Genomic DNA, 19788 nt, shown 5'->3' on the forward strand with positions numbered 1-19788 from the left:
CTGAAACCGTCGGACGTTGACAAAATAAACCAAATCGAAGTGCTAAAAGCAAACGGTTATACTGAAATTTTTTATTCATTTTGTGCTTAATGTGAAAGCAGTTGAACTGAGACAACAACAACAATAACGAAAAAGTAATGCAAAAATGTTGAATTAAATGTAAACGCAAAAGTGAATGAAATGAGTTTAAATAAATATTGTGCTTTAAAATTCTGACACCCGCATAATAGTTTCCTCTACTCCCAGAGGAGTTTTTAGCTTGCAAAAATCGATACATTTTACTTAGCGCATACACACACACTTGCATAATAAATAAGTACACAAATGAAAGCGGAAAGCATGAGGAGATTGGCAGAGCAGAAGAAGTCGACTCAGCAGCAGCAGCAGCAACGTCTGCTTATAGTGTTGTGCAAACAATTAGAGAGACTCTGTCAATGCTTCTGAGCACTGAAAGTTATAAATAACTCTTGCCTTGCACAGTGTGTACATACATAATTTGTTTGATTTACAGTGATAACTTAATGATTCTCCATTTATGAAAGGCGCTGTGTAAGCAATAAGTAAAGCTCTTCCATCCTCTCTACCCACTGCCATCTGCTTCTGTCCTGCAGCAATTCTTCCGCCCTCGTTGGTTAACTGAAGTTTTTTTTCTCTATCTGTGTGTGTGTATTGTTTGTGCGTTTCTTGGTATTGTATCTATTTGGCAATGTTTATGAGAGTGCTCCAACCCTTTTGCTCAAGTCGCTTTGCATGTGTATTTTTTATTTTACTACTCTTTTTTTTTTGTTATTTTGTATCTGCTTTCTTGAATTCTTTGCACGCGACGACGACAATAAATACAGCTTTGCTCGCTATCTTGCCATGTGCGCGCCAAAGCCGTTCCAGAACAGAACTGAGCAGAGCATAATAGAACTGAGCAGCGTAGAGTAGAGTAGAGCAACGTAGAGTAGAGTAGAGCACCGTAGAGTAGAGTCGAGTAGAGTAGCCAGTCAGCAGCCTGCTCCGCTTCAAGGTCAGTCTAAGGTTAGCTCTGCAATTGCGACGCGCAGAGCCAGAGGCAGAGACCATGGCAGTGATTTTGAACGCTGTGCGTTGGTCGCTGCTGTCAATGTTTTTGTTGTTGTGCTTGTTCTTCTCCTTCTCGTCGTTGTTGTTCTCCTTTTTTTTCGACACCAAACGGGCTGGCCCTGCGGCCATAATATGGGTATGTAATCGCACCAGTGTGTACACACACATTTTTGTGTTTGTGTGTGTGTGTGTTTGCGGGCATCCTTCGTCAAGTATTTTGACATTTCCTTTGTCAATTTAATTTGTTTTAATATGCCAGCCAGCCTCCCACTGCGTACGTGACGTAGCATCAAAATGTCCCCTGTGTGTGTATGTGTGTGTGTGTGGGGTTGCTTGTTTGCTTGTATGTGGGGGCGTGTGAAAAAGCTTTCGCAAATTCCTTTCTACGTCACTGCTGGTGTCATCTGCACTTTGGCATTTATGTTGCCATATATGGAATTACCTCTATGTGTATCTCTCTCCCTCTCTGTGCGTATTTGCGCAGCATCTCTCGCTCTTTTCAGCGCTTGCTCTCTCTTTTTAGCTAAGCTTACATAATCAGCTGGCAAAGTCTTTTGTCGCATTTTTCGCTAGTTCTTTTCACGCTGCCAAAGGACTTTCCAAGTGTACTTCAATTGAAAGGATAACAATGTTGCCATTGTTAACCAACAACATAAAAGTCGCTTGAAAGCCGTTCCATCTTGACGCTTGAGCGAATGCCTTAAATGGTATTTAACAGGACAGTTGATTCTCACAGCAAATGCCCTTATAGGGTATATTTGTGCAAAACTTATAGATTAGATATAAACCAGCTTCTTATATGTAATTTATAGATTACGTACAGATATTATTTACATATGCATAATATAAGCAATTTCAATTTCTAATTCAATTACGACTAAACAAGTCTTGATTGCTTGATGGGGAATTGAGACTGAAATTGGATACTTTTTAGAGGTTAGGCGACAGGCGCCAAAGTCACCGCAATTCCATGTGGTTTCACGGCTCACTGATTTTTTGATTCAATTGCGTCGTACCCAGGGGAATCTGCTCAAGCTTGTAATTCAAAAGTAACTTGAATTCCAACAGTAGCAAAAGCATACACTTCAGATAACAAGTTGTTGTGTTTGCTGCTGATTGAGTTGCATTTGCTGACGCCAATTTCCATTAACATTTATGGTGCATTTAATGCCCTATGATTTATATGTCATTATGTATAATGCGTCAGAGTGCCTCGCCTGATATTTTATATTGTATAACAATGGAACGCCTGATCGATTTCCTATCTGATAAGCTCAACACGCCTTCAACGGACATCGTTGTGGACATATGACGACATTGCAAGTCCAAGTTTTCATTCATTTGACTTGACTATGTAAAGTGAGATGAAAAAAAACTGCGACATTTGTTTATTGACTGCTAAGTGCAGTTTTCTATTGTCTAATTGACGGTCGCAGCGGGACCGGGGAGCAGCTACACCTTGCCACCGAAACGGAGAAGCTATAAATAGGCACACACGATATCTATATATTACTCTGGACACATGCGATGCGATGTGGGTGCAACTGAAAGCCCTCTATTGACATCTGTACACTGAAATTAATTCGCTTTTAAATTGTTTCATTCATAATTTTAAGTTTACAAAATCAAGACTTTAAGCTTCCATAAAACTTTATCGATTTTCTATACTGAAATAATTTTGTTTTTGGTTATTTCTCTCAATTGTACATTTAAGAAATACGCTTCAATAACTTGTAAGTTGGTGTAAGCTTCATCGATCAAACAATTTTATTCACAGCTCATGCCACAATACATATATAATACTTATATAATAATGTATTGTCTGCTTATTGCTTCTACTCAACAATAATTATAAGTTTGAAATTTATTCTGCTGATTTTTTACGATTTTCTTAACATGAATCTAGAAATTCACTTTAAACTCTTCAAACTATATTAACTTTGCGAAACTCTTTTTTTGGTAAACGTATTACGTTTATTTATACATCTAAGTTCTATTGTTAAAAAAGTACAGAGCGTGCTTCCAGCCTTATCCACACAAACTACTCACAAATATATATACCTATATATATATATGCACAACGAAATATTGGAAAATAAACAAGTTTTTTTGCACATGTGCATCAGAAAGTTCATCAAATCTGGAATGCAAGCTGTATTGGCTAGGTAATACAATACAGTACCAGGCATACCAGACGATAACGATATATTCAGTTACGTTCTAAATAATTGTAACCAATTCAAGGTAATTGTAAAGCGCAATGAAAGCCAAATAGAACTGAAAGGCAGCTTTCTCTATGAAACTGGCAGTTTTGTCGCTTATTAAAAGGGGCACGGGCTGCGCCTTAATATGCCGCTACTGAAAACTAATTGTTACTATTTTTAAATATTGTGGACTTACGCTTAATTGGTCGCTATCTCTGCCCACCTGCACAGTGGGCAAACCGCACTCATATTAATTGGTTTATCTAAATTAAAACTCAAATAAAATTTAGCGACTACTTGAAGTACACAAACTTTGATCACACAAAGGCCAGTGGCTTTAATAAATACGGCGCACTTTAATAGTTAATAGTTCGTATCGTAAATAGTTAAAAGCAGTCAAATCGGTCTTAGGCAAACATTCGATTTATTAATGGCACCATGAAAATGTATTTTCCATTTGCCCAACTCTTGTGCTTGGCGTCTATTTTTAAACTTGGCCAGCACGCAACTTGTAAATGGATACGCAACTTTAATGTATAATCTACGGTTATTTTCGGTTTTTTGTTTTTGTTTTTCGGTTTTGTTTATCGCAAAATGATATTGTGATTGTTTAACATTAATTCGCTGGGAGGTTATTGAAACTTGTTGCATTCAGCGTAATCGCGCCGTTTGTTTACATATTAAATATGTATATTATAGGGCCACACATAAAATGTGTATGTGTCGGTATATATTTACACTATATAGGCATTCTCGCCTGGGACTTTGAACCGGCGCACTGGAAGTGTGCCATCCCCCTCCCTCTCCACTCTCTCCATACACTCTTCTCACGGGATTTTCTCAGTATCTTGTATATCTATTCCCGTCTGTGTGCATTTTTGTTTGTCTGTTTTCGATCTCATTGGTTAGATGTTTGTATAATTTTTGATATTTATTTGAAGATTCATATGTGAATATGGTTATATGCTTTTTTTTTGCTGACAATAACAAATTTTTTCACATAATATCGTGATTGGCAATTAGTAAAATCTTAACTAAATATTATATCTGCTCAAATGAATTTTGTTTTCAACACAGATATACGTATATCATATATACTTGTCACGAATATAAGCTCTTTATTTTGGCTCATTCAACTAATTTGTGACTCTCACACACACAACGGATGCGGTCGCTTATTGGCTATTATAAATCTCTGGCATATAAAAAATCGTCAAAAACTTTTCCACTGTATGGACTTCGATATGGACCCTCGGTACATGGTCCGACCTACATCAAACACGCGTATACTAAAAAAAATCTTATCAAACTGTGCATTTCTCTCCCATTCATAAAAAAAAAACATTTATTTTTAGCTAACAAATACAGACTCCCCACTTGTTTCCCTATCACGCTAGAAAATCGTGAATAATAAATTCTCAATTGATCGATACAGTCAATGACTAGACTGGACTGGACTAAACAATCAATCTTTACTAGCATTTCTCTATCGATTATTGCGCAATTTGATGTGGAAAAGTTCAGTGTGCCGAAAAAGTGCACGAACCTGTGTTCAGATTGGGGACCTTATCTTTCAAATGGGGAAATCAGAGGCAGGGGTCTGACGAAGACTATTCATAATTAAAGAAAGCAAACACGCGAACCCCCATTTAGCTTGGTAGCCCGACTTTCGGATACTTTGTATTTAGTTTGAGGTACATATAAAAAGGTTAAGCTAAAAGTTAACCAAAATATTTGGTTTATATTGTGCGATATAAATTCTATTGCTCAATATAAACCAAATATTTACGTTAGCTTTCGGATTAGTGTATAAAATGGAGATACCCTGCGATCGTCTAGTTGTAGCGTATTTTGGTAAAGAGCCTCACCTCTGACTCCGCCTCAGTTGCAGACACTCGCTAACCACATGTTAGTCACCTGATAACAACAACAACAACAAACACACACACACTAATATTATCGCTTATGAATTGCTTTTTTGCGACTGCTGCCAAAAAACCAGTTTGAGTCTGTAGAGATTATTGCGACTATCTGTATTTTAAGAATGTGTCACCGTCTTGCGTCTCCGCCTCTGCCTCTGCCTTTGCACACAGTGACGTAGCTTGCCAGAGGACAGATAAGTTTGTGCGTATCTCTTGCCGGCCAGCTGCGAGGGACTTTGCCCAATTGAAACAAGTAAGAGCGCGCTAGTCGAGAGATACCCTGAACTTTAGACTTATCCAAAGGTGGAAGACGTGATATATGATTGCATATTAAGATCGACGTTGCTGCCTCTTACCTGTTACAAACATATTTCACAAGATTTATTAGAGCCTTTTTGCCCATCAATTTGGGTTTAGGGTATAAACTGTGCGAATTACTCTTAAATTCATTCATATGTATACATAAATGTATAGATGAGTGTTTTCTTCTGTCTGTCTGGCTGCTTCGTAGAAACGAAAACAGATTCAGTTGATAGTAGACCAACATTAAGCCTCTGGAAGCCATTTCACGCGTGTTGCATCGGATCGCTGAACTTGGACGCTTATCACGTTTGGGGCATAGCATTGATTGATTCACTTGAGCAGCATTAATTAACATAAATGTCTACACACACATACACACAGATAAATAGATAGATTGTTATCTAAACTAGCCCGTAGGCCACCATTTTTTCCCCATTATTGCGATTGTCTTTCTCTCTTTTTCGATGGGGCGCGCGTGGCATGGAAAATTTTGTGTGCTATTTTATCGTTGCGATATTCTCTTGCTGTTCGACTTCGACTTTGTCAGAAACAAATTTGCATTTTCATTTATAAATAGATGATCTTAAATTATCCCCATATATGTGTGTGTGTGTGACAAGAGTATCAAAAAGATAATTGAAGTGCAATATTTAGCTAACATATATTTAGAAGCTAAGGTTGACAAACTCATCAAAATCCAATCAGCAAAATCACAAATTTGTGACAGTCAAGAAATATATATATTTAAATATAATTTATGCGTCATTTGCGTGTATTTAATCTTGAAATATAATTTCTTTTGCTTCAAAAAGCCCTTAAGCTTATAAAAACAACAAATTATTTATTATAAGTCTTAAATACAGCAAAATACAACTACCGTGGCCTTCAGATACAAAATAAAATTTTATATGTTTGTTCGCTTGTTTTCTTTATGTGTCTCGTGATTTTATTTTCTTTTCTAATTTATTTAAACTTTTTTTCTCAACCTTTTATTAATCATTTACGTTGTTGTTTATTGCGGTTCGTTTAATCCAACGTATTTGGAATTTTTTGTTGTTGTTTTTTGTGCCTTTTACCATTTCTCGTTTTGAGCTGTACTTATTTCAATATCTGAAGCGTAAATGAACCCGTTCTTCATTTAAATCCAGCCGAACAATAAATAAATATGTTTGTATAATAAAAAAGATAAATTATTTATAAATTACAAGTTTTTACCATTTCGAGAACGGTGAACAAACTCGGGTTCCTAGTTTAATCAAAAAATTAAATAATGCGCCCCTTATGTGAATAGATCTTGATTATATTTATTAGTGTGGGTTGTTCACAACTATCTCGTATTTATCAAATAATTGAGTGAATATGGGCAACAATTGATTCAAGTGCACATTTATTTTACGCAGCAGCACCGACGATAAACCATTTTTCGATAGACAGCAAATCAAAAGCAAATGCAAATGCAATAAGAATCGAATCGAATCAGCATGCAAAAACTATTGCAAAGGGTGTGTGAAAGGGAGAGTGTGTTTAATGCGAGAGCGACTGCAAATGCAATGAGAATCGAGTCGAAAGGCCGCTCTCTGGATCCATTTCAAAGGGTGAGAGAGAGTGAGAGAGACAGATCGATATGAATTAGATCGAAATGCATGCAAAACTGTTGCATAGGGTGAGAGAGGAGCAAAGAGAAACGATTGCTTTGAGTGCCTTCAGTCCGATAGATCATTGCTGGTTCTGTTCTCCTCCTGGCGCCTCTGCTGCTGCTACTGCTGCTGCTTTTGCCTCTGCTCTCAGCTGGCGAGTGCTGTGTTGGGTTAGAAACTGTTGAGCGCTCCACAGTTGGAGCTCATTCGCTTGTGAGCAGCCGTCAGTGTCGCGTGTGCCCCAGCAAGCGTTCGTGAGCAATAAATAAATAAGTTGAGGCAAGCGCAAAAACCGTAACTGCATAATTTACATGTTTCTCTGTGTGTGTGTGCTGTGTGTAATTGTAATACGCAAAAATAGTGCAAACTAAAAATTTGTAGTGCAAAACATTTTTTTAAATAAACATATTTTCAAATGGCTAATTTCAATTTCTTTTCTTTTTACAGCAAATACAATTGTGGTTTCTGTGCTAATAAAACTGTTAACAATATTAAGCAGAAACAGTTGAAGTGAAAAAAAAACAACAAACCAATAAAAGCAAATAAAGACCAAGCAAAACAAGTAAATATTTAAAGAAGAGCATAGCAAAGCGAAAAGTATTTAAGCAAGTGCAACGGTAACAGCGTATAATGGCACCAATAACCACTGACAATTGCGAATTTGAATGTGCAACAAGTGTTGATAGCAGCATCAATAACAATACTAACTTTGAAAACGCTATCGATAACGATAACGATAGTGAGAACGTGAACGCGTCGCGTACGAACGAACAGTCGAATGAATTGGATTTGAATCAAGTGCAAGTGGAAGGTGAACATGTCGAGCATGAGGAGGAGGAGCAGCAGCAGCAGATGCCCTGGGAGGCACCTGGCAAACAGGGTCTCTACGATCCGCAGAACGAGCACGAGGCATGCGGCGTTGGCTTCATTGTGGCCATCGATGGCAAACGCTCTCACAAGGTATGTGAAACCCTTAAACTGTTTCGATAATAGATACAGAGAAAATTCGTTTAATTTGTGCAGATTCTACGTGATGCCCAGACCCTGTCAGAACGGATGAATCATCGGGGCGCCTGCGCCTGCGACAATGATACCGGCGATGGCGCTGGTGTATTGGCTTCCATTCCGCACCGACTCTATGCCAAGGCTCTGTAAGTTTACTTATTTTTATTTATATGTGTACATCTATTGGGGGGTTCATTTGCACTTGGCAGCACTGCAGCATGCCATTGATTAGTGTTATTTGTCTTGTCTGAGATCGCGCCGATCTCGTGCGCGAAATGCACAAATAGTTGAATGCTTTCGTACCAGTCGTAAATGCCCTGCCCTGTCAGTTGGCCAGTGGGTATTACGACTATTACAGCCATGTAGCAAACACCTGAGCTATCTAAACGTCAGTCTGTGTTTTTGTGTGATCAGCTTATCTAATCTACAATTCAACTATCAAGAGACATGACAATAGAAGGCATTATCACATTATCTATAAATATTATAAAAATAAAATAACAGAAATAATGTGGAAATGTCATAGAAATGACTACAGGAAATTTTCATCAATTTGCACATTAAATTTATATTAATAATTTGAATTGGGAAAGTTTTCTTCATTTTTTTTTTCTCACATTTTAAGGGCATTTAGAATACGGCATTCCAACGAACATAAACTGTTCATGTTATTTTATTATTTGCATATGTATTTGTATTTGCCAACGTTGTTTGCTTCATTGGCTCCGCTCCGACATGAAAATAATAAAAAAAAAAAAAAAACTAACACATCAGGCGAGCGCACGTCAAAAATAGTTTTCTAACATGAGGCACATACATAACCCATTGAATAAGTATGTATGCATATGTGTATATACTCTCAAGTGCACCTAGAAAGTCTAGAATTCCTCTCCAAAAATCTAGAATTCCTCTCTGCGCTCACTTGATGTTTTTTCGAATGGAATTTTGTTTTTTATTGACACGTTACGGATTTGATATTTGTCAAGCTTTGTACGCATTATCCAAAATCTGATTGATGAGGGGTTGTAGCTGGCGGGAGAGTGGGTTAATGTACATAATTTGTAGAGAATTAGTTTCGCTCAAATTATGCCATTAAATTCTTTAGCAGAAGCTTTCAAAATGAAAGAATACATTCATAAATGTGACACATGAATAATAAAAGGTTTTGTTTTATTTATTTTTTTACACCCGCTTTAAATGCGATTTTTACACAGTGAGTGTAGTTATACAGTTATGTACTTACAGTGGGCTTTAAAAGTCAGGCCAATCCAAAACAGTAATCTCAGAAACAAAAGCGATACAGATTACCTAGTTCGTTTATGGCATAGACATAATTATTTACAGAGTATTGTTGACTTCGCTATAAAATTCTCCTATGATGACTTGAAACTTTTGTATTATTAGTATATTAAAACAGCACCGTCTTGGGTTCGTTAACCTTTGTAAAAGTGTAATTTTAATAATTGAACTAATTATACTCTCTGTTGAATATACTATGAGTAAGAATGATTTAACAAATATGCAGTGAGCTATTTATAGCTGCTGAAAATAGTGTAGTTAATATCTATATCTATACCGAAAACGTCATGTCATCAAAAGCTGTAAATCTTGTTTAATTATCGCCTAACCGACGACAACAGGGCTAATTGATATATCCCAAAACAAATTTTTGGACTTGTGTCGTCAAAACTTAATGAAAAAACTATATAGTAGACGGTAAACAGTTGTGGAATGCTGTCAAAAAAAAATCAAAACGAATTGAAATTCACGCTTGACACGCACGTGCCGAGTGATTTCGACGGGGTCTCTGACTGGTAGGAGAGCAGCTGTTGTTATGTGGAGCAACAGGTTGGTTTTGCAATGTCAAGTTCAAGGAAAACGCCTTAGGGGTCAGACATTAGTATGTATTAAGTGAGTATATATTCCGCCAACTCACCATTGGGGGGCGACGTATAAACTACGACGTAATAGGAAAACAACTACAGCCCAGCCAGTCAACCAGACACAGTTCTCAAGTGTATAGTATAACTCACATTTTGAATGACAAACGGCAACAAAGACAACTGATACTGATAAGCTATTGTCTCCTCACATTCGTCACTTTTGACGCAAAGGAATCCGCATCGCAGTCACGATGATGAATGGCGATAAATTTCATTTAATTGACAAATGAAAACCCCGCGCATTTTTAACAGCCTTGCGTTGATTTTAATGTGCAATAAAGATTTGGGCTGTTCGTTTCTAGTTTACTACACTCAATACCCAAGAATATGAATGGGAAGCTTAAATTGGACTCTATAAAAGTGCAGGTAATGGTCGAAAACTTTCCACAACCATAACTTTGTCAAATCTTATACGATAAAACAAAAAACCAAGGCTTTTTAAACATGGTTTGATACCTGGAATAATACTAAAATTGTTGTTAATGGTTTGACCTCCAGATTAATATTCCGTTTAAAGTTGAAAACGTGTGAATTAAAATACGAATTTAAATCCATTTCGCGCTCAGCATGATCAAATATTGTAATATAATTTTAAATTTCGAATTTAACTCTCTAAAAAATCAACGAATCAAACCGAAATTTAAAACAGCTTGAAGCCATTAAGTTCAATTAAATAAAATAGAATTTGAAATTTAATAGATTTTAATGATAATAATAATAAAAATAAATTGAACTTAACGAGCATAGAATATAGAATATATATACATATGTATCAATTTTAGCATGATTTCGCATATTTCATTTAATTGTATTTCGAACTGTTCTTTCACATTTTTTATAGTGCTGCGCAGGGCGTAAACTTGCCGGAGCTGGGCAACTATGCCACGGGCATCTTCTATTTGGATGAGGCGCAGCATGTCGCCGCCGAGTCGGAGTTTAATGAGCTTGCCAAGAGTCTGGGTTTGTCGGTGCTCGCCTGGCGCACAGTTCCGGCCAATCAGCAGGCCATCGGCATCGTTGCCCGCAAATCGGAGCCGTTGTCACGTCAGGTTTTCGTCGCTCGGCCCGCTGGCAGCGATGAGAAGTCGTTTGAGCGTCAGGTGTTCGTGCTGAGGAAGCGGGCGACTCATGAGCTGGGCAAGCCGGGCAGACGCTTCTATATTTGTTCGCTATCGGATCGGACTGTCGTCTACAAGGGTCTGTTCACCTCGGATCAGTTGTGGGATTACTATACGGATCTCAAGGATCCCGATTTCGAGACGTATATGGCGCTGGTGCACACGCGCTTCTCCACCAACACCTTCCCTAGCTGGGAGCGTGCCCATCCGTTGCGTGTTCTTGCCCACAACGGGGAGATCAATACGCTGCGTGGCAATGTCAATTTGATGAAGGCCCGTGAGGGTGTTATGCAGTCCGACCTTTTTGGCGAGCAGCTCAAGAAGCTGTATCCCGTCGTCGAGCCAAATCTCTCCGATTCGGGCTCCTTCGATTGTGTGCTCGAGTTCATTACAATGGCAAGCGAGCGTTCGCTGCCGGAATCTGTGATGACCATGGTGCCGGAGGCATGGCAAAATGATCGCACCATGCCGCAGGAGAAGCGTGACTTCTATCAGTGGGCCGCCTGTGTAATGGAGCCCTGGGATGGTCCGGCACTCATTAGTTTCACGGATGGCCGCTTTATTGGCGCTGTACTGGATAGGAATGGATTGCGTCCGTCACGTTTCTATGTGACCAAGGATAATGTGCTGGTCATGGCCTCCGAGGTTGGTGTCTACGATGTGGATCCATCTCAAGTGGCGCTCAAGAGTCGCTTGAAGCCCGGTCGCATGCTGCTCGTGGACACCAAGGAGCAGAAGCTCATCCAGGACATTGAGCTGAAGGCACGCATTGCCAAGTCGCGACCACATTCGGACTGGCTGCAGCAGAAGGTGAGTGGGTTTTCAGGGATTCTTTAGGTATCTATACATACATATATATATATATATATATATATATATATATATATATATAATCCACATGAGACACTTTTGAGCACAACAGCAACAGCAAAAACAACTGAATACATATTTATATTTGTATCGCTATGTAATTGTTATTGCTCTCAATTTGTCCATTTCTCTCTGCCATGCTTACAATAATGTGATAATCGTTCACCTGTGGACCAATCCAGATGGTGAGTTGACGGCTCTCTTCCTGCTTCTCTCCTCTCGCTTTCTCTCTCTCTCACTGAGTCGTTATAGTCGTGTTAGCTTTACGTTTGAATTGCATCGCATGTGTCCTAGTTGCAAAACTGCCTCAGAACTGTTGCTTTAATTCCTTTCACCACCATTTTCCCTCGCCCAGATCACGCTTGATGAGATTCGCAATGCAAATGTGCTCAACACGCCCATTGAGGAGCCAGCCAAGCCGCCAGCCTCGCAGCGCGGCATCTTTGATCCACGACTCTCGCTGTTTGGCTACACCACGGAGACGGTCAACATGCTGCTGATTCCCATGTTCAAGAACAAGTAAGTAAAAGAGAGAACTAAACGACGAGACGTTATCTTAACCATCTCCTTCTTCTCTGCCCTTGTAGAAAAGAGGCACTTGGATCCATGGGCAATGATGCACCGTTGGCTTGTTTGTCCGGCTTTCAGCCCATTCCGTATGAGTACTTTAAGCAGCTGTTCGCCCAGGTGACCAATCCACCGATTGATCCATTCCGCGAGAAGGTCGTCATGTCCATGCAGTGTCCCGTTGGGCCGGAGGCAAATCTGTTGCAGCCATCGGCACAGCAAGTGCATCGCATTTGGCTGCCCAATCCCATACTGAGCATTCCAGATACCCAGCTCCTGAAGCGAAATACGCATCGTGGCTGGAAGACCAAGGTCCTGGACATTACATTCCCATACAGTGATGGCTATCAGGGCTATCTCGATTGCATCGATCGCATCTGCCGCGAGGGCGTCAATGCCGCCCAGGCTGGCTATCAACTGCTCGTCATCTCGGATCGTGAAGCTGGCGTCAATGAGCATGTGGCGGTTTCCGCTCTACTCGCACTGGGTGCACTGCATCATCGTCTGATTGAGACGCTGCAACGCATGAAGGTCGGCATCATTGTGGAGACGGCCGAGGCACGCGAAGTCCATCATGTTTGCGTCCTCCTGGGCTATGGCGCCGATGTCATTTGCCCCTATTTGGCCTTCGAGTTGGCTGAGGCTCTGCGAGATGATGGCGTCATTGCACCGGACACAACAAATAAGCAGATCTATGCCGCCTACGCTCAGGCCATAGATACGGGCATTGCCAAGGTGATGGCCAAGATGGGCATCAGTACGCTGCAGTCGTACAAGAGCGCCCAGATCTTCGAGGCAGTTGGCTTGGGTAAGGAGCTAATTGACAAGTGCTTCCGTGGCACACAGAGTCGCATTGGTGGCGTCACTCTGGAGATACTCGCCAAGGAGGGCCTCGAACGTTTCCAGCTCACCTACGGCAAGGTGTCGCCGGATACGCGCATTCTGCGTAATCCCGGACAGTATCACTGGCGCCATGGCGGCGAGGCGCACATCAATGAGCCCAGCTCCATTGGCAGTCTGCAGGAGGCGGCCGTCAACAACAACCAGAACGCCTTTGAGGCTTTCAAGAAGACCACCCTGGAGAGCGTCAAACAATGCGCCCTTCGTGGTCAACTGGAGTTTGTTGATGATCGCAAGAAGATCAACATTGACGAAGTGGAGCCAGCTAGTGAAATTGTTAAGCGGTATGTGGAAAGTTTCTAAGGTTTCCAACTGATATTTGACTGATTACTATTCATTCCATATTCAGATTCGCCACTGGTGCCATGAGCTTTGGCAGTATCTCGCTGGAGGCGCATCAGACGCTCTCCATAACCATGAATCGCATTGGCGGCAAGAGCAACACCGGCGAAGGCGGCGAGGACTCTGATCGCTATCTGAGTAAGTCCAGGAGTGAGGATTTGTGTTAGGGATATATATGATACAAGTTCAACACCCTTTGCAGATCAAGATCCGAATCACAGCCGTCGTTCGGCCATCAAGCAGGTGGCTTCGGGTCGCTTTGGTGTGACCGCCTCGTATCTGGCCAATGCGGATGATTTGCAGATCAAAATGGCTCAGGGTGCCAAGCCCGGCGAGGGTGGCGAGCTGCCCGGCTACAAAGTGACGAAGGATATTGCCAAGACCCGGAAATCGGTTCCGGGTGTGGGTTTAATATCGCCACCACCACATCACGATATCTACTCTATTGAGGATCTGGCCGAGTTGATTTACGATCTCAAGTGCTCCAATCCCAATGCACGCATCAGTGTCAAACTGGTCTCCGAGGTGGGAGTGGGCGTTGTAGCCTCCGGCGTTGCCAAGGTGGGTTTTTCAGCTAAAAATGTGATGTTCCTTTACTGAAATACTCCTTCTCCTCTCCCTTACAGGGCAAAGCCGAGCATATTGTCATCTCTGGACATGATGGCGGCACCGGCGCCAGCTCCTGGACGGGCATTAAGAACGCTGGTTTGCCATGGGAACTGGGCATTGCTGAAACGCATCAAGTACTTGTTTTGAATAATCTACGATCAAGGTAAGTTTCCGACCAGCACACCCCAAAACATGACCCAACAAAAAAAACACACTCCAATCCCCCACTTGTTACTAATCATGAAAGAAACATATTACTGAAGAGCGCCTGGTTATCCCAGATGACAGCGTTGGACGAGATTATTGAGATTAACTCGTTGATTATCTGATTGAGTTGCGGACCACCGATCAACAGATCAGTATTGCAATGGATAAAGGAAACTGATCGATATTCCTACACATAAAACTCGATGGTGTCAATATTGCTGCTGTGTATCGAGATTGCTGAATTGATATATATATATATATATATAGCCTGATTGCTTACGCAAATTATTGCAAACCAATTGATAATGATTCCGAACCGAACCAAACCGAATTGAACCGCATTGAACCGATCGGTGTCCATCCTTGCTCACTTGCTCGCTCGCTCGCACGATCGTCGCGCCGCGCTGTGCTCCATTCGTAATTTCTTCTCATTACTTTGATCCGCTTGTTGAATCCTTGGTTAACATTGCATTCCTTTTTATGTCATATCTTCCTACTCCTCCACCTCAACCTGGGATCGTTGGCATCAATCAGAGTGGTCGTTCAGGCGGATGGACAACTACGCACGGGTTTCGATGTCGTCGTCGCTGCTCTCCTTGGCGCAGATGAGTTTGGTTTCAGCACAGCCCCGCTGATTGTCATGGGTAAGCATGGAACACTTGAACTTTAGGCTTTGTGCTCAAGCTGATTAATCTCTTCTTCTGCAGGCTGCACCATGATGCGCAAGTGTCATTTGAACACCTGTCCCGTAGGCATTGCCACACAGGATCCGGTGCTGCGCAAGAAGTTTACTGGCAAGCCGGAGCATGTGATTAACTTCTTCTTCATGCTCGCTGAGGATGTAGGTTATCTGTGTTTTTTTTATTACATTTGTCGTTTGGAATTTAGAATTGCCGGAAAATTAGTACTTTTCCCGATGTCTTGCCAGAAAGAGAACCAATTAGATTGTTTTTTTGTACATATCTTTTGACTGAAGATGAAGTATACATTGTAAATATGGGAATTTCAAAACTGTTTGCTGAAATTTTACTTTATAAAATATGAAATTACAAAAAAGGGTTTTCAAAATTCCCATTTTATTAATACTTATATAGTAAAATTATATAGTTATTAGAATTATGCTGAAAATTGAATTCACTTTAGAATCGAAGCTTTCTGATTTCCATGCGATTATTCATATTCACATTAAGCTCCTACTAATTTTACACATCTCTCTTCGTCTCTCTTTCTCTCTTATAGATTCGTCAAATCATGGCCAATTTGGGCATACGCAAGTTTCAGGATCTAATTGGACGCACCGATTTGTTGCGTGTTGCCAGTCAACGCGGAACCAAGGCTAGCCATCTGGACCTCAGCTTGCTGTTGAAGCCGGCACTGGAGCTGCGTCCGGGCACCAATATTGTGGGTGGCTCTGTTAAGCAGGATTTCCAGCTGGAGAATCGTGCCGATAATCAGCTGATTGCCCGCGCCCAGCAGATCTTTAATGGTGCCGAAGATAATATCACCGTTAAGATGGGCATACACAATGAGGAGCGCGCATTTGGCTCCACGCTGAGCTATCACATTGCCTGCAAGTATGGCGAGGCTGGTCTGCCCAGTGGCAAGACCATCGATATCTTCCTGGAGGGATCGGCTGGCCAGAGTTTCTGCGCCTTCTTGGCACGTGGCGTCAACGTCACCCTCAAGGGCGATGCCAACGATTATGTGGGCAAGGGCTTGTGTGGTGGCAACATCATCATCAGTCCACCAGACACCGCACCCTTCGAGTCGCATCTCAATGTGATCGTAGGCAATGTGTGTCTCTATGGCGCCACCGAGGGCAACGCCTATTTCCGGGGCATTGCCGCCGAGCGCTTCTGTGTGCGCAATTCCGGCGTGACGGCCGTCGTCGAGGGTGTTGGTGACCACGGTTGCGAGTATATGACGGGTGGATTGGTTGTCATCCTTGGCTTGACGGGACGCAACTTTGCCGCCGGCATGTCTGGTGGCATTGCCTATGTTTATGACATTGATGGATCCTTCAAGCCCAAGGTTAACCCGGAGTCCGTGGAGCTGTTGCCACTACAACTGGCCGAGGATGTAGCTCTGGTGAAGCAGCTACTCACTGACTTTATTACCAAAACGAACTCGAAGGTGGCCCAAGAGCTGCTGCAGAATTGGGAGCACGAGCAGTCCAAGTTTGTCAAGGTATTCCCCTATGAGTATCAGAAGGCCCTCAAGGATATGGCCGAACAAGCAGCCGTGGAGCAACCGGTCAAGGTGTCGGCCATTGAGAATGGCAATGGCAAGCATGAGCCGCACATAAAGGACATCGAGGAGGCCATCCAGGATGTGGCCCTGGAGCAGAAGCGTGCCGATCGTGTCCTGGACAAGCTACATGGCTTCGTCAAATACAAGCGAGAGGCGGCCCCGTATCGCGACGCAGGCGTTCGTCAGCAGGACTGGAACGAGGTCTACAACTTGCCGCATGTGCGCAAGAACCTCAAGATGCAGGCAGCCCGTTGCATGGAGTGCGGTGTCCCATTCTGTCAATCCAATTCGACGGGTTGTCCTTTGGGCAACATCATACCCAAGTGGAATGATCTCGTTTTCCATGGCGAATGGCAAGAGGCCCTGCGTCAACTATTGCAAACCAATAATTTCCCCGAGTTTACCGGTCGCGTCTGTCCGGCACCGTGCGAGGGCTCTTGTGTCCTCGGCATCTCGGAGCCGGCTGTGACCATCAAGAATATCGAATGTGCCATCATTGATCATGCCTTCGAGCAGGGCTGGATTAAGCCTGAGATCCCTGAAACGCGTACCGGCAAGCGGGTGGCCATTGTGGGTTCCGGTCCATCCGGCCTGGCTGCTGCCCAACAGCTGAACCGTGCTGGACACTTTGTGACGGTCTTTGAGCGCAATGATCGCGTCGGCGGACTGCTGCAGTACGGCATTCCAACAATGAAGCTATCCAAGGAGGTGGTCAAGCGACGTGTCGATCTCATGGCCGATGAGGGCGTCGAATTCCGCACCAATGTCCACATTGGCAAGGACACCAGCGCCGAGAAGTTGGTTCACGGGTGAGTTTTGAGGGAGATATAAAATATTAATTTTTGCTCAATCTAAACCCAATCCCTTATAGCTATGATGCCGTGCTTTTAACCACTGGCTCCACCTGGCCAAGGGATCTGCCGCTGGCCAATCGAGATCTGCAGGGTATTCACTTTGCCATGGAGTTCCTTGAGGCGCAGCAGAAGAAGCAGCTGGGCGGCAAGAAGGAGATCATTTCGGCCGAGGGCAAGAATGTCATCATCATTGGTGGCGGCGACACTGGTTGCGATTGCATTGCGACCTCGTTGCGTCAGGGTGCCAAGAGCATTACCTCGTTTGAGATATTGCCAGAGCCGCCGGCAAAGCGTGCCGAGGATAATCCCTGGCCACAGTGGCCGAAGGTATTCCGTGTGGACTACGGGCACGAGGAGGTGCGTCTCAAGTGGGGCAAGGATCCGCGTCAGTACTGCACCACGACCAAAGAGTTTGTGGGCGAGAATGGTCACATTAAGGGCGTGAACACCGTTGAAGTCGAGTGGACCAAGTCGGAGACGGGCCAGTGGCGCATGCAGGAAGTGGCCGGATCGGAGAAATACTTTGCCGCTGATCTGATACTGTTGGCCATGGGCTTCCTCGGGCCCGAGAAGTCGGTGTCCAGTGAGCTGGCCCTGGAACTGGATCCGCGCGGCAACATTAAGGCCACCAATGGACAGTATGGCACCTCCAATCCCAAGGTCTTTGCAGCGGGCGGTAAGTCGATCAGCTTAGTTGAGTTGACTGGAACAGCATCTCTTAAGATTGCTCTTTATTGCAGATTGCCGCCGTGGTCAATCATTGGTGGTGTGGGCCATTACGGAGGGTCGTCAGGCAGCGCGCCAAGTGGACTCCTATCTCACGGGCAAACCCAGTGGTTTACCTGGTCCCGGCGGCGTCATTGATCCCACTGTACCCAGGTTCTAAGTACCTGATCAAGATGATAATGTGGATGTTGATGTCAATGTGGATGAGGATGTTGATGTGGATGCGGGGAGTTTGTCTGTGTGCGTGCATCGTCTTTAGCATAGAAAAATTCGTTGATTTTCGCCTCGAAAAACAATTTGCAATTTGTGATTTTTATTTTCGCGATTTTAGTTTAGTTTACACACTACACAAAACAAAAACAAAAAAAAGACTTGAGTTTTTTTTACACTATTAAACACGATTTTCGCTTTTGGTTTTATTTGATGATGCGACGATGCCACGCCCACAAGGCGTTGCTGGCCAGGCTAGCTGTCGCGATGCCCTCCAAAAACGATGATCAAAATGTTGCAATGAGAGATTGAGTCAATTAAGAGTGCAAAACGAATGTTTGGCAAATAAAATAATTAAACCCAACAAATTGGGAGGGTCTTAAACCAATATCCAAATTTCAAGGACAATAACTAGAAATTAACCGTTTATGCGTTACGTAAAAAAAAGCTATAACATTACATAATCGATATATGCATTATTCTGTTCAAACATTGACATTGTACTTATTTGAATTATGTTTCTATAGCTGTTTTTGGAAAAATGACAAATTGGTATGCTGAATTCCCAAATATTAATACTATTAATTACCGCACTGAACCACAAAAAATATATAACCAACCCAGCCTACACACGCGAGTATATCAAATTGCATTTGTAGTAGATGTTGTTTGTTTTTTGAGCTACAACTGATCGTTAAGTGCAAAGTCTACCTACATACTATTTACAATATGTATTATAATATTACTATTGGTATTTTTAAAGCCACATGTTACATAAATTTCCCTTTGGTATATATATATATATATATATATGTACGTTTAACCAGCTTAATCTGAATTACAATATATACCTTCGATATATATTTACATATATATATATACAAACTTATATGTGAAATCAAATGGTGAAGTATTCAATATAATAAACTGTTGCTAGCAAAAATTCAAAGTGCCTTCTATTTTTGCGCAAATGTGTTTGCTGACAAAAAGTTCAGTGCTACAGCACTAGTCGATATATACAAGAGCATCAGAGCAACTGGCGTGCTATCGATT

General features: G+C 42.2%; 1 protein-coding gene across 3 annotated transcripts; it reads left to right on the forward strand.

Annotated features, from left to right (window-relative positions):
* The first annotated feature begins 16 nt into the window (after nt 1-16).
* On the forward strand, nt 17-19214 carry LOC6557958 (glutamate synthase [NADH], amyloplastic). 3 transcript variants are annotated; one of them, XM_032743294.2, is made up of 15 exons: nt 26-134; nt 7582-8094; nt 8158-8285; nt 10924-12010; nt 12253-12255; nt 12426-12589; nt 12658-13821; nt 13887-14017; nt 14082-14440; nt 14506-14651; nt 15230-15339; nt 15403-15536; nt 15935-17754; nt 17817-18475; nt 18540-19214. In XM_032743294.2, the coding sequence occupies exons 2-15, from the start codon at nt 7765-7767 to the stop codon at nt 18683-18685; spliced, it is 6381 nt and encodes a 2126-aa protein (XP_032599185.1). In that variant the 5' UTR covers nt 26-134; nt 7582-7764; the 3' UTR covers nt 18686-19214. The 3 variants fall into 3 exon arrangements, with proteins under 3 accessions (XP_032599186.1, XP_032599185.1, XP_001984051.1); XM_001984015.2 differs by lacking the exons at nt 26-134; nt 12253-12255; XM_032743295.2 differs by lacking the exons at nt 12253-12255; nt 15230-15339; nt 15403-15536; ... (1 more) ...; nt 17817-18475; nt 18540-19214 and having other exon boundaries at nt 17-134; nt 14506-14655.
* The last annotated feature ends 574 nt before the right edge of the window (nt 19215-19788 follow it).

This window comes from Drosophila grimshawi, unplaced genomic scaffold, assembly GCF_018153295.1.
Source record: "Drosophila grimshawi isolate 15287-2541.00 unplaced genomic scaffold, ASM1815329v1 contig_44, whole genome shotgun sequence".
Lineage (NCBI taxonomy): Eukaryota > Metazoa > Arthropoda > Insecta > Diptera > Drosophilidae > Drosophila > Drosophila grimshawi.

What these genes read in the sequence shown, in the direction of transcription:
- LOC6557958 (XM_032743294.2), top strand. Translation starts at nt 7,765, where the DNA reads ATGGCACCAATAACCACTGACAATTGCGAATTTGAATGTGCAACAAGT. An exon ending in GGACTCTGATCGCTATCTGA is followed by an intron (nt 14,018 to 14,081) that starts GTAAGTCCAGGA and finishes CACCCTTTGCAG; the next exon opens with ATCAAGATCCGAATCACAGC. An exon ending in AGCCCCGCTGATTGTCATGG is followed by an intron (nt 15,340 to 15,402) that starts GTAAGCATGGAA and finishes CTTCTTCTGCAG; the next exon opens with GCTGCACCATGATGCGCAAG.